Here is a 14,165-nt window from a genome sequence, read left to right as displayed (position 1 = left end):
GGCTGAGCTGCCCAGGGGCTGGTTGGCACGTCTGTGTGCACTGGCCCATCCATGTTTAAATAAATACATGTCACTCAGCTACTGCAGGCCTTGATGGTTAATGAAACAAGGGGATCTGATAATGTGTGAAAATCCCAGTAGGTAAACAAACAGAAAGAGGAAACGCTAGAGACTTTTACAATTACCCTCCTCCAAGTGGAGTGCCAAAAATTCCTGGTCTGAAGCTCTCAGCTCCGGGCTGAAAGCGGGCACAGCCCCATGGTCTGTGCCAGTGCAGTGGGGCTGTGGACACAGCAGCAGCAGCTATGGCAGAGGCCACCAGGTGCTCCTGCTGATCAGTTTTTGTGTTATTTTCCATGTGCATGAATAGGATGGAAAAACCTCAAAATTCAGTTCTTATTTTTATTGAAGTGTTCATGAGGCTCTGCTACTTGGGAGAAGCTTGCCTGTGCTTCATGAGCACAAGCTGCCAGAGCTCTACTTACAGTCCTGCCTCAGGCACTGATGGAATTTTTAGTGAAAGCAGAAGTTTGAGCTGGGTAAGAGGGGCTGTGTGGCTGTCCCCGAGGGCTCGTCACTGCCTCCAGAGCCCTCGTGCTTGGCGACACGGGAAGAGTGCAGCACACTCTCTCCAAACTCATCTGCAGCGAGCTGGAAGAGAGCAAAGCCTGCAGGAAGATAAATCAGTTGCTAAAGACAAACACAAAGGGGCAGGTCTTTCCCCCATGCTTGGACAGAAATCCTGTCCTCATGTCTGAGCCATTGTGCCTTCCAATGGCACCTTATCTTGCTTCCTCCTCACTGTCCCTTGCTGTCTGGTGATGGTCACAGTCTGCCTGTGCTTAAAAGCATCTGCCCAAGGAGCTGCCCTGGCAGAGGGGCTGCATGTGCCAGCATGTCTATTCCCAGCTTGCATAATAGATGAACCCAGTTTCCCCTCACATAGCCAGTGGTGCTGACAAAAGGCCATTTTTACCCCACAGCTGTCTCTTACGATGGCTTCTTTTTTCCCCATTTCTTTTTTTTTTTTTTTTTTTGCATGTACTTAAGTGACTTTCAGCTATTTGGCAAACTTTCAAGTGGGGACTAGGCCTTCCTCTGAAAGGGGCTCTGATTCCACAGAAGGAAACTTCCAGTGTGGAATAAAGGCTTGTTTTGTTTGTAGTAAACAGTGCAGTTATAACAAGATACGGTGGCACGTGTGTGCACATGCAAGCTCCCACTCTGGAGATCCTCAGCTATCTATAAATACACACGTTCTGTCTGGGGGTTTCTTGGACTTTCCTGCCTGTCTTTGGGCTGCTCGTGAACAGGCTTTGTGGTCATGCCATCAGAGAGGTGTCTGCAGCTCAGTCTCAGCAGAGGTGGGAAGGGGTGGCAGCCCCAGGCCAGCTGGGCTTTGGGGGGGCTGCAGGGGGCTGTGCAGAGCAAGGGGAACCCCCTCCCACAGAAAGAGGGAAGGAAACAGCTGGCAGCTGGCCAGAAGGCAGTCAGCTGAGCCTCCTCTTGTTTTCCCCTTGCTGTCTTTTATCCCTGACTCCCTCCTGCTTTTCTCTTTCTCGCTTTCTTTCCAGTCTGCTCTCCTTCCCCCATTCTTCTTCCCACTCCATTCATCACACAATGAGCCCCAGCCAGCAGCTACACTGAGCCAAGGGAAATCATCACATCCATGTGTTTCCCTAATAGCTCCGGACCCTTTTAATAATGAGAGGGAATAGAAAATAAATGGAACCTTTCCCTCAGGGCCCTGTGGGTTTCCCTGTCCCGGCATTCATACGGTAGGACAGTGCCATGGGACAGAGGGGCCTGCTTGTGAGCAGGCTGATATCTGATAGCTTAGCATGGCCAGAGGGGCGGCCTGGGGAGGGCAATGAGCCTTTGCTTGCCCAGCACTTAGGGAATCTGGTTGCCATTTCCTTGTGCTTGTTTTTTCCTTTGGAGGATGGCCATTCCTCCACGGCCCAGCCCTGGCCTGGTGGCTGGCTGGGCAGAGCAATAAAACCACCACGTTCACCATGCTCAGCCACAGCTAACGCTGCTTTTTGCCCCTGTCTAGAGGCCAGCACCCTTTGGAGTGGTCGTGGCCAGGGGGCAAGGTGGATCCTGCAGGGAAGGAGGAGACTGAGCTGGTGGCCTCAGCAGCCCCCAGCAGCGGCCGGGCGATCCAAGAGGAAGACTGTGAGGGGACGGGCACGAAGCCGTACTGCAAAGTGCTGGTGCTGACAGAGGCACAGGCCAACGACACCGGCTCCTACCGCTGCTACTACAAGTACATTGATGCCAAAATCGAGGGCACCACAGCAGTCAGCACCTACGTGTTTGTGAGAGGTAAGAGCTGTCCGTGCTGGGCACCTGCAGGGTGGGGGCCTCGGGGCAGCCAAGGCACCAACACAATATCTGAAAGATTAAACATCTCAGTGTGCCCTGCAGGGCAGAGTGCGGCTGTGCAGCCCTTGTAGGGGGCCAGGGACTGGCTTCCTGGAAGTGCAGGGGGCCAATATCTGTCCATGCTGGGATTCAATTATGTCCCATCCCGGGGGCATCGCTCCAGCCGGGCTGGAATGCAGGAATTCAAGGAGTGAGAGCCTGGCCTCAGAGAGCTCCACCACTAAAAAAAGCACAGGAGTTATCTTCTGGGCAGCTGGGGCTCTCTGAGATGCTGGTGGCCAGGGGTGGTAGTGTTTCATAGAGCTGAGACAGAGGGAGAGGATGAGTGGTACAAACACTCCATGTTCCCTGAGCTGCTCCACAGTGACAGATCCAGATGCTCCTCTCACACTGGGAAGGGGCTGCCCGTGCAGGCAGGGTTATGAGGTGTATTTTGGCAGAGGAGGGATGTTCACCAGGTTAGGGGCTGGAACCTCAGCTTAGGGAGTGGCTGCGGGGCCAAAACTCAGCATCTCAGTGTCCCAGGGGCTCCTCCTCCATCGTCTCCCCCACTGCTCACAGCAGGCTCCAGCAAGATAAATGAACTCTGTCCCCTGGAAACAGTTGGCTGAGCTATTTCTCTTTCCACCCCCATTTATTAGTTGGTGCAGTTGTCATGAGCCAGGCAGGTCATGACATATAAGATGCATTTTTCAGAAGTCCCAGGGCAAAGCCAATTCTGCCTCTGCAACTATGCAGAGAAAAATGCAGGGGCAAATCAGAAAAGCTGGGCAGCTGTTGGAGAGGAATTGAAGTTTGTTTGGGCAATTGCTTCCTCTTTCCCAGGCTATTCTGTCCACCCTAAAACAGGACAGAGCCTGCCTGGATTTCAGACATCTGTGGGTTGGACAGGGGTGTTCAGACACTCTAGAGGGTACTATCAGGACGAAGGCAGAGAACTTCTTAGGTACAGTGAAAATGAGTACAACCCCACAAGCTTACATGCAGGAAGTGCTTTTGCAAGAACTGATTTTCTTTGTGATTCAGCAAATGTCACTTTTCCCCCTGATCCACCTTCTCTCACCTGCAGCCTCTCTGCAGCTCAGGAGCTGCTCTCCTGTTTAGCAGAGAGTGCACATGATGCAGGTTAGAGGCAATAAATCCCACACTGTTAGGGCCCATGCAACTCACAGTGCCTGTGGACAGCGTGTGTGCAACAGATCCTGCACAGCACATGTGGCTACACAGCACATGTTCATACTCAGGCTGTCCCTCCTATGGTTAACAAGCATCTAGAAAACCTCAGAGTCTGCCTTTCCAAACAGGACAGGCTTTCAGGCAGGAGAAGGGACATGTCAGGAAAACCCAGGCACGTGGTAACCACAGCCATTGCAGAGCATTCAGATAAAGCCTGTTCCTGCTGAACTGGGCTGCAATGTGAGACTGTCCCTGGAGAGCTTGGAAGGGCTGATGTAAGTGTTGGGGATGTTTGGAGACAGGATGATCAGACCACAGGTTTATCCATCAAGCTCATTTCTCATGTTAAGAGCTTGGTGAAATTGCCAGGAATAAAATATCTGTGCTTGCCTGGAAAAATGGGTTCTCCTGTATTTTACCTGCAATTCAGTTCTTAAATGAACTCTCCATTGTATGTGTCTCCTTCCCATGTGTCTGGTTAGGTGTGTATTTTATTACAACTGTAGACACAGAATGCCTCATCAGGGTAGGATAGGCTTTGTACAGCCCACATCACATAAAGCTTAGCATGTATTAATGAAGAAGATGCTAAATTATTCCCATCTGACCCATTAAGGCAGTCTTAAGGAAATTTGTGATGTTGTTAGAGAGGGGAGTTAGTGCATGAATCACAAGCTCACTGGCAGCAGGACCAGCCCAGTAAATCAGTTCTTGGCTGCCATCTGAGCTTGAAGGGGACCTCACCTCTGGCAGTTGTGCAGCTCCTCCTCACATGCCCAGGGTTCAGGAGAGGAATGAGAAACATGTTTGCACTGGGAAACAAATCTGTGGTTTCAGAAGTCAGCAATCCTGTGGCAGCAGCAAAAAACCCCAGGAAATAAAGGCAAGAATTCTCTGGGCAATTCGTGTTTTCCTAAGAGGTGACCAATATAGTTTCTTGAGTGTGGGTTGTTTCACCTACACTGTAGAAAAAAGTGCTTGACACAGAGGAGAGGCCTTTGCAACAAGACTGTTCCTAAAGCAGCAGCTTTACAGATCAAAAATTAAAAGTTTATGCACTTAACAGTGGGAGCCCTGGGTTGGGTTGGATTGGGTTGGGCCCAATGTGATTTGAAAAACAGAATCCCCAAGTGAGGATCATTTCCAAATTCATCTTTGATTTGTCCCTTTAGATGGGTCTCCTTAGGGGTGGGGTATCAGAGGGAAAGAATCTCAGGTTGTACAAACAGATGTCCCCATGCTACACTCCCTTGAAATCGATGGTTTAGCTGAAACACAGGTGAATAAAACTAAATGTAGGCCACTGGGATCATGTGGTCTGATTCCAGTGTACCAAAAGCTGTAAAATCTCCCCTAGCAGGACCCTGAGGCAGCTCAGTGTCTTTCAGATGGAGACCCATCACCCCCTTATACAGCCCCCTTCACCCAGGGGACAATTTCCATGAATAAACCCAATCATGACTGTGTCCTGCATGGATATTTACAGAGGAGAGATGCTGGCAACACCATGCCTTTGAGACACTAGAACCAGTCTTTATTCGGAACACCCCGTGAGGCATAAAGCCCTGTGGCAAAGGGCAGGCAGAGGCTGATAGCACAGAATAAATAATCTGCCACTGAGGCCACCAAGCAGCCTCACAATTCTTTGTCTCTTCCAATTCTGTCTTTATCCCATTTAGTCAGTCTGGGTCACTGCTGATTCTACACTGGCTCTGCACAGAGTTTAGTGTAACTTCCCTGGCCTTGCTTTATCATTTCATAATGATTATTTTTGGGTGGTTTTGCTCTTCCTGTCAATATTTGTGCTTGCAGCAGTTGGGCAGCACTGGGTGGCAGCCCTGGAAAGCTAAGCTCATGTGTTTATCTGCCAGCCAGGATGGCTGCAGGATGACATCTGCATACCATGGCACTGGGGATCACTTCCTCAGCCGGCAAGGTCGAGGAACCAGGGCTGTGCCAGGGCAGCACAGCACCACCAGGGCAGCACAGTTCCCCCAGGGCAGCACAGCCCCACAGCCCCACCAGGGCAGCACAGCCCCACCAGGACAGCACAGCCCCACCAGGACAGCACAGCCCCACCAGAGCAGCACAGCCCCACCAGGACAGCACAGCCCCACCAGGGCAGCACAGCCCCACAGCCCCACCAGGACAGCACAGCCCCACCAGGGCAGCACAGCCCCACCAGGGCAGCACAGCCCCCCTAGCCCCACAGCCCCACCAGGGCAGCACAGCCCCACCAGGACAGCACAGCCCCACCAGAGCAGCACAGCCCCACCAGGACAGCACAGCCCCACCAGCCCCACCAGCCCCGCAGCCACCAGCTGGGCAGGCACCGAGCCAAGGACACCACGCTCTGGTTTCACAAGAGTCAAACTCAGGCAGAGCCCTCGAGGGCTCCAGGAAAGCAGAGGTCATTTCCTGCACTGCCCACATGTCACACAAGTGCTGCTGCACCGTGTTTGGTGCAGAGGAGCCAGCTGCCTTGGCATTCCCAAGCTCCAGGTGTCTCCTCTGACTGTCACATGAGGCAGATGGGGCTGAACAGCTCAACACCACTCCCTCTGTGAAGCTTATGTTGCGTTAAGGAAATTCAGAAAGCCTCCTTTTCTACTGGTTGTTGCCTTTTCCCAGTTTTTTTCTTGTTTTTTAGCAGCTATTCTCCTCGTATCTTTTCTACAGATTTTGAACAGCCGTTTATCAACAAGCCAGAGACCCTCCTCATCAGCAAGGAGAACACTTGGGTGCCATGCCTGGTGTCCATTCCAGATCTTAACGTCACACTGACCTCGGTGAGAGCTTGGCCGCTGGGACAGTCTGGACTGAGACGTATTGCATTTGTTCTGCATTTGTAATTGCCTGAGTGAAAGCATGACAGGCACTGCCAGGAAAGGAAAATGCATGGGATACATTTTCCATGGAAAGTACAAGCCACTGGCTTCCTCGTTTTATTTGCTGGTTGAAGCTGTGTTGTCCAGTTCCCTTGGGCAGACCCCACGGGTTTCCTGCCAACCTTGCTTGTCTTCCCTGGAGCTCTATGAAACAAAACAAGAGTTTGTTTTAAACCCATTTCCCCACAGCATGCCCTGTTTGCCTCTCCTCTGTGATATACACCCCTCTAGGTGTTCAGCATCCCCACAAGGGAGGAGGCTGCAGCCCTGGGGCTCACGACTAAAAACAACTCTCTTATCAGTTTGCTTTTGCTTTTGCCTCCCCCCACACACTTTTTTTTTTTTTTTTTTTTTTTTACACTGCAAATACATCCTTCCAGGATGAGTGTTACTATTGTACAAAGGCCTCCAGGGACACTCTGGGGGCCAGGGGCCTTTCCCTTGCCCGGGAAGGACACTACCCAAGGTCAGCACTCATCCCGGTGGGGCTGATGTTTGGGACATCAGCATCAGTTTCCTTAGCTGTCTCTAGAAATTTCCATTCCTGGAAGTCTCTGGCCCACTCTGCAGATGGAGAGGCTCATGGTGCAGGATGCAGCTCCTCGGGGTAGAGGGGAGGCCATGATTCCTAGATGGCAAACCCTCGGGGGGAGAGGGCAGGAGGCCAGCACGGCATGATGCTGCATCATTTCTTCCCACAAAAGGGATGTGTTAGCCAGCATAAAGCCTGGGAGGGGTGGAGTGGGAGTGCTGTTACCCTGTGATTCCAGTTGGCAAAATGTTGATTTTTCCAGCAAAATTTCTTCGTTCACCCTGACGGGCAAAGCACTTTCTGGGACAACAAGAAGGGAATGCAGGTACCCACACACTTGATCAGGGACTTATTGTATGTCTACTGTGAGACTGTAATCGACAAGAAGGTCTTCAAATCCAATTTCTTCATCATCCATATAGCAGGTGAATATTTGGGAACATTCAGGTGAACAGTTTGGGTGGCTCTGAAGTCCATCAGTGTGGTTCATGGGATTGTTATGGTCCTCTCTGTATGGTGCTTACATCTCTTCTACAGTGTGTCAGACAGAGACACAGCATGCAGCAGGAGGTCATTCCCAAACCTCCTGCAACTGCACGGCCTGAGTCAAAGAGTTACTGGATGAGAAACATCTTTTCATTTCCTCTTCTGCATCAGGGAGTGAGCTGTATGACATAAAGCTGTATCCCAAGAAAGCCATGGAGCTGCTGGTGGGAGAGAAGCTGGTCTTGAACTGCACAGTGTGGGCTGAGTTCAACTCTGGAGTCCAATTCGAGTGGACTTACCCTGGCAAACAGGTACCAGCAAACAGAGCAGCTCCTTGTGCACTGAACTGTTACCCTCTGAGTCGCCCTCTCCTGACCCTTCATTATTCCTCTTCACATTATTGGCAGTGCTCTGCTTCACAATCCTAGCCATGCTGTGCCCTGGACACCTTGGTCAGAGTGTTTTCCCATTTTTTTATCCTGCAGCAGAGGGCAGACAGAAGGAAAACCCCTTTTCCTAGCAGAAAGCTCCTTCCTTGCCAAGGTGTTACTGCTCTGGGCTTCTTGGGAAAAAACTGGCTTCACTTGCACCAGAGCAAACATGATTTATCTAAAAGGAGCTACTCTAATCATAAAGCCCTTGTTACCAAGAGCCTGCAAGGTGGTCCCTTCCCCACTGGGTTTCCTCCTTGTATCCTCTAGCTTTTTTGGATGGTGAGACAGGGGAGTCCCTTGAGAATATCATTCAGTTCATGGGGCTCCCAGCCTGATTCCTGGGCTACAAGAGCAAAAAAACGCTGAGATCTGACCCCAGCCTGAGGCAGTCAGTACACAGAATACGTGCCCTTCCATCCCTGAGGATGGCAGTCAGTTTTGCAGAAACCTGCCCAGGTGGAGACAAGCACTGAGCATCAGGACTCAGAGCTGTGACGAGCCCATCCACACAGCCCCATCCTGTCGCTGTCTTTCATCCCCTTCTCTCTGTCATCTCCCACAGACACAGCGAGCAGTGATCGAGTCCGAGCACAGACAGTCCCTGCAGACACAGACAGAGCTCTTCAGCACCCTGACCCTCCACAACATCAGCCAGCAGGACCTGGGGAAGTACACATGCACTGCCACCACTGGTGCCCAGATGCTGGAGGAGAGCACGGAAGTCATTGTGCATGGTACAGCACCTGCCAGTGCCCTGCAGAGCCACAGCCAGAGCCCAGCTGCAACAGAGCCAGCCCCACACTGCTTGAAAAGAGTGGCTTTTGAACCTCTATCCGCTCTGCTTTAGTGAAACCCAGCCCTCTTCCAACCCCTCAGCCCTCCTATGTCCCAGCACCACGCTGGGAGCAGAGTCACATTCAGCAAGATCCCAAAGGACAGGGAGATGCCGACACCAAATTGGCCCAAATGCGGTGGAATGGCAGGACACACACATCTCTCAGCCCTGTGGCAAGTGCAGTGCCCCTGTGGCATGGCTGGCCTGAGGGACACCAGCTGCACAAGGCACCACCTGCTTTGGTGGCTGTTTCTTGGCAGCAGAAAGTCACAGGGCAGCCCAGCCTTCCTGCATCCCAATGGTTCCAAAGAGGGAGACAAAAGCACTACCATGACACCCACCTGTCCTTGGTCCTTGCTGTTGGGAGCTGTGGAGAGCAGAAGAACGTTGTGACACCCTGTCTCTTTGAGTTCTCCTCCATGGTCCCTTTTTTCCTTGCAGAAAAGCCCTTCATCACTGTGGAGTGGAGAAAGGGCCCGGTCATAGAAGCCACTGCAGGAGATGAAGCCGTGAAGCTGCCAGTGAAAGTCGTGGCTTACCCCCCACCAGACTTCCAGTGGTAACTTACTTTTCTTAGCTTGACCCACCTTCTCCTCTCCTCCTTTCCTCTGCCAAATGGGGAAGCCTAGCCTGGCTTCCTTGCTAGGTCCCTCTGTGGCCAAGATTGCCACAAGTGTCACTTTTTCCCAACCATGGGAGTCATTACTCCCATGTCCTGGCTCTCAGCTGCACTGTCCTGGCTTGGCAGCTCTGCACTGTCTGGAGCTCCCACAGGAGCTGTCCCTCTTGTCCCTCTGCTGTGGAAATCACAGCCACCCAGAGGAACAAGGCAGTGGGATGGGTTGTGCACCTCATCAAGCTGCACTTCCATGACTGGAGATGGGAGCTCTGCACCCACTCACTGCTCAGGGCAGAGCTACAACACCCCCAGCCCCACACATCTGTGTGACACAATGTGCAGACCCATAACTTGGGTCCAGGGAAGGCCCAGGGTCTCTCCAGAGAGGTCCTCAGTGCTAGCAAGGGCACCCTGGCTGCACTCTTGTGGGGACCAGCAAATCCTTTGCCCAGCTGCCAGTGGGACACTTCCTCCCATGGCTGCATTTTCTCTCTGCCTCCCTGCAGGTACAAGGATGGAAAGCTAATTCCCAAGCAATCTCAATCTTCAATGCAGATCAAGGATGTGTCGGAGCAGCACGCTGGGACATACACACTGGTTCTGCGGAACAGGCTGGCGGGGCTGGAGAAGCACATCAGCCTCCAGTTAATCGTCAATGGTAAGGGGTCAGGGCTGGAGCCAGGGGCAGAGTGCTGAGCCCACGGCCCCAGCCTTTGGGCTGCTCTGAGAACAAGTCCCCATTGCTGTCCTGAAGCAGTTGGTTCCTACATCAACCACCTCTTCTTCCCCTATGGCACAATTCTGTTCCTGGCTCCCTCACTTTGGGCAGGACATGTCATTGCTCAGGGGCCACTTCCCGACTGCAGCTGGAGATGCTGCTGAGGGTGACCCTGATTGGTGCAGACTAGAGAGCAGGGCAGGTGCCACACAGATGAAGTCTTGATCTGAAATAGTTCCTCTGGGTGGGAAGCCCCTGTGGAGTTTTCCCACAGCAGAAACTGGTCCCAGTCATGCAGGAAACAGATGCCAGGTAAAAAAGTGCTAGAACAGGAAACAGATGCCAGGTAAAAAAGTGCTGGAAGGGCACTGCTGCCTGGAGATGTATCTTCAGCAGGCTCTGTGACCCTGTGCTTTGAGCCCTGCAGTATCCAGACAGTTCCACTCACCAGAGAAAGGAGAAATTATGTCACTTGAATCTGCTTAAGCATGACCTGCTATGTCTTGCAGGCCTGGGTTGCTCTGAGAGCCAGCAAGCTGTAGTGCCCAGGCTGTCTATAAACGAGCCTGGGGAGGCTGGGCCAGGCCTGGCGATGCAGCAGCTGAGCCTGCAGCTGCTCACAATGTCCCTCTGATCCTTGCAGTTCCTCCACGCATCCATGAGAAGGAAGCCTCTTCCCCAAGCATCTACTCCAAGAGGAGCCCCCAGGCCCTCACCTGCACTGTCTATGGCATCCCAGCTCCAGAGGTGATCCAGTGGCAGTGGAGGCCGTGGATGCCCTGTCGGATGTTCTCTCGACGCAGCCTGTAAGTGCTGTTTCTTCCAACACTTGTGTCTTGTCAGCCACCATCATGGTGTTAAGGGCTTCTTGTGACCATGGCTGTGCCCCCAGCTGTGTCCTGCTTTTGCTCTCCCACCCACAACATGGCACCTTGTGGGAAGGCAGAATGGACACACTTGTTGTCCATGTGGGAGTTTTGCCCAGGCTGGCTGATCCCAGACACCAACAGTTTCCACAGCATCCTCTGCATCCTTAGTGACCTGCATCTGTGAGTGGATGTCCATGACCCAGCCACACCTCATAGCACCTGCAATGAAACCACTGATCACTGTGCTAATGGGGAAACTGAGGCAGACTGCAGGAGAAATTGTAACAGCCCCTTGGTGAGACCCCAAGACAGCAGCTGGGGCTCCTGACCACTCCTGCCCTGAGGTCCCCGTGGTTTTTCTGTCCTTTGTCTTCTCCTGGGGAGCAAAAGTGCTCACAGGGGCAGCTGCTGCTTGTGGGGAAGAATTGCTGAATCCTGGGGAAGTGCCAGATCTCTGCCAGCTGCTGGGATGATTTGCCTGGGGCAGTAGGTAGGCAGGAAGGGTGCATGCCCACTGCCCATGCCCTGGGAAGCTGAGGCAGCATCAGGCAGGGCTGCAGTGGCATTTTTTAATGACAACCACACCAGAAGAAGGAAAAGGGATGCTGGGGAATTGTAGCCAGAGCTGTTAGGGTGGAGGACGTCAGGGTGCCTGGAGGAAGCCAGGTCCTGCAGCCCTGTGCAGGCTTTTGCCAAGCCCAGGACGCCAGAGAGCTTTCCATCGCATGCAAGTGCAATGTGGCCCTGTCAGGAAGCAGCAGGGCCCATGAATTATGAGCACTGTCTCCCAAGGCCACCATATTTCTGCCTAGCACAGCTCCAGAGGATGCAGGAGGCTTCTTTCTAGCTTCCTGTTGTTTACACAGCTCACAGTGTTTGCCCCGCCAAGTGCTCTGCTCCACGCTGCCAGCACACACCTTTGCTACAGCTCCTGGGCCCTCAGCCCCCCTCTGCTTCCCTGTGAACCAAAGCCTCTCCCTTCTATCCCAACCCACACTTTTGGGCAGACCCTCCTATCGTCCACCCCAATCTGCATTTCAAAAGCATTCTGCAGGCTGCAGCATCCCAGGTCCCTGACACGTTTTGGCACTTCTCCCCACCCACCTGTCTCAGCCTGAAAGAGGTACCATCATTCTCCTGTGAGATGCCAACAGCACCTCTACTTGGGAGGTCTCCCTCCTGGCTTTTAATGCATCAGGGACAGCAGGAGCACCCCTGGGTGCCCTGCCCTTGGGTATTGCACCATCTGCTCTCCAGGCCAGCAGCCAGTGACATCCCCTGACTCTCAGCCCCAGCATGGTTTTAATGCCTTGGTGCTGAGCAAAATATATCGAGAGTTGCCCCAGACACATGTGAATCAGCTTACCCCTGCCTTTCTCCACCCTTAGCAAGGAAAGATGAAGCCCCAGGTCTGCAGGTAAAGACACTGCTCAGGACACCTGTATCTCTTCCCTGCCTCAGTTTTCACTCCTACAAATTTTTGTCTCATGTTGGTTGCAAGGCACTCTTATAAATCACATCAGAATTGTGTAACTGAAAGACCCAGGAAGTTTTGCAGAGTTATGGGACAGGGCCATCAGTTCTCTGACACAAAGCTGCTTTGGCTGCCTTTTTCCCAGCTAACCTCTCTGACTCTCTTCTCTTTCCCCTGCTCGTCCCTGGCTGCTGGATTAGCAATAGCAGGCACCGGGCAGCAAGGCGCCATCAGCGGGACCGGATGCCTGAGTGCAAGGACTGGAAAGATGTGTCACAGCAGGATGCCGTGAACCCCATCGAGAGCATTGACACCTGGGTGGAGTTCGTGGAGGGGCGGAACAAGGTGAGGCTGTAATCCAAACCCGACCCGGGACAGGGGACTCCTTTGCAATCAGGCAGGAAAAGTGGCTTGGAAAGGGGCCTGGCAGAGACAGATTTGGGGAGGGCTTCACACCTCTGCTCCTGAAGTAAACCATCAGTGGCAGTTCCCAGCCCTGCCCTCCGCAGTAGCAGGCAGCCCCAGGGCGAGGCAGAGCTGTCATCTTTGAGAAATTACTCTGTGTCCAGAGAGCCTCCCACTGGAGCTGGCCGCACAGGAGGGATTTCATGGATGGTTATTGAACACGGGGCATCCAGCTAGGGAAGCCATGTGGGACAAGTGCTTTGGGGGCTTCCATGGCCATTTCTGAGCATTTTGCATGAGCTGTGAGAGCCAAACCCTGCAGAACATCCTGGGCAGGATAGCAGGAGTCACAAACTGACCAGCAAATCTCTGCCCTTGGGAAGGTGCATGTGTGGGGGATTTCATCCAGCTGTCCCCATCCTGGTGGGGTGAGGGTGGTTTGGAGAAGCTGCCATCCATCTGCTACAGCTTTGTGAATGGTGTGCTCCACAAAGCCACTTCTCCATCACAGCATTTCCTCTCTGGAAGGAACATCTCTCCCTCACTGCAGTGTGTGACCTGCTCGCTGCCTGTTTCTTTCTGTCTCCCGGGCAGCCACGAGTGTCAGGTCTGCACCATGACGAGGTTCCTGTCCCCACTGGTGTCGGGCACCAGCCGCTCACAGAGGGATGCAGAACAAACAAATGGGCCCCTGTTTCCGAAAGTCACTTCCTGTTTTCCTACACACCTCTAAAGGCACTTCCCGTCCCCTGGCCTGGCCGGGAGTTCATCACTCTGCCAAAAGGGTGGCAAGGGCAGATGCTTCTCCTCCCAGAGCAGCTGAAGGGACAGTGAGGGACACAAGCAGGGGTGGTGGGTGAGAAGCCCTTGTGTCCCACTGCAGATGTGACACTTGTATTGGTCCTTTTTCATCTACCCCTATTTTTCCCATTTTATTTCTCCTATTCCTCAGCTGTGTCTTTCTCATTCCATCTGTTTGGTTGTAACTGTCCTGGAACTTCAACTTAGGTTGTGCATCCCCACGGATGTGCAAGTTCTTTGAGAGAAAAGAGCTTTTCCATTTACAGTGGGATGCTACATCCTAAAATCTGTTTTTTCTCTCTCTCCTTGTCCTTTCTGTCTTCTCTTACCATCCTCCTGAATTTTATTCTATCTGTAAAGGCCAGAACAAGCCTCAGGATGCACAGTGCACAGCCATGCACTGCAGGCAGCAGGATGATGTCAGATCAAGAAACCCCAACTCAAACATAACACTGCAGATCAGAAGGAAAATCCCCAAGAAACAGGAAAGGCAGCACACAAAAGTGCCAGCAATAGGGTCACTCTGTATGAATAACCCCA

General features: G+C 52.7%; 1 protein-coding gene across 4 annotated transcripts in view; it reads left to right on the top strand.

The window, feature by feature from the left end:
• Window positions 1-14,165, top strand: part of FLT4 (fms related receptor tyrosine kinase 4) — a 58,280-nt gene that overhangs the window by 25,735 nt on the left and 18,380 nt on the right. For all 4 annotated transcript variants that reach the window (XM_033073343.1, XM_033073342.1, XM_033073341.1 and 1 more), the window contains exons 3-11: window positions 2,057-2,328; window positions 6,244-6,353; window positions 7,247-7,409; window positions 7,642-7,781; window positions 8,467-8,638; window positions 9,181-9,298; window positions 9,865-10,016; window positions 10,720-10,882; window positions 12,620-12,764. In XM_033073343.1, coding sequence (XP_032929234.1) covers window positions 2,057-2,328; window positions 6,244-6,353; window positions 7,247-7,409; window positions 7,642-7,781; window positions 8,467-8,638; window positions 9,181-9,298; window positions 9,865-10,016; window positions 10,720-10,882; window positions 12,620-12,764 — 1,435 coding nt within the window. The remainder of the gene's footprint in view (window positions 1-2,056; window positions 2,329-6,243; window positions 6,354-7,246; window positions 7,410-7,641; window positions 7,782-8,466; window positions 8,639-9,180; window positions 9,299-9,864; window positions 10,017-10,719; window positions 10,883-12,619; window positions 12,765-14,165) is intronic.

The sequence above is a fragment of the Catharus ustulatus genome, chromosome 15 (genome assembly GCF_009819885.2).
Source record: "Catharus ustulatus isolate bCatUst1 chromosome 15, bCatUst1.pri.v2, whole genome shotgun sequence".
In the NCBI taxonomy this organism is placed as follows: Eukaryota; Metazoa; Chordata; class Aves; order Passeriformes; family Turdidae; genus Catharus; species Catharus ustulatus.
Note: the sequence above shows the minus strand (reverse complement) of the source record. Positions and strands in the feature narration are given on the sequence as shown.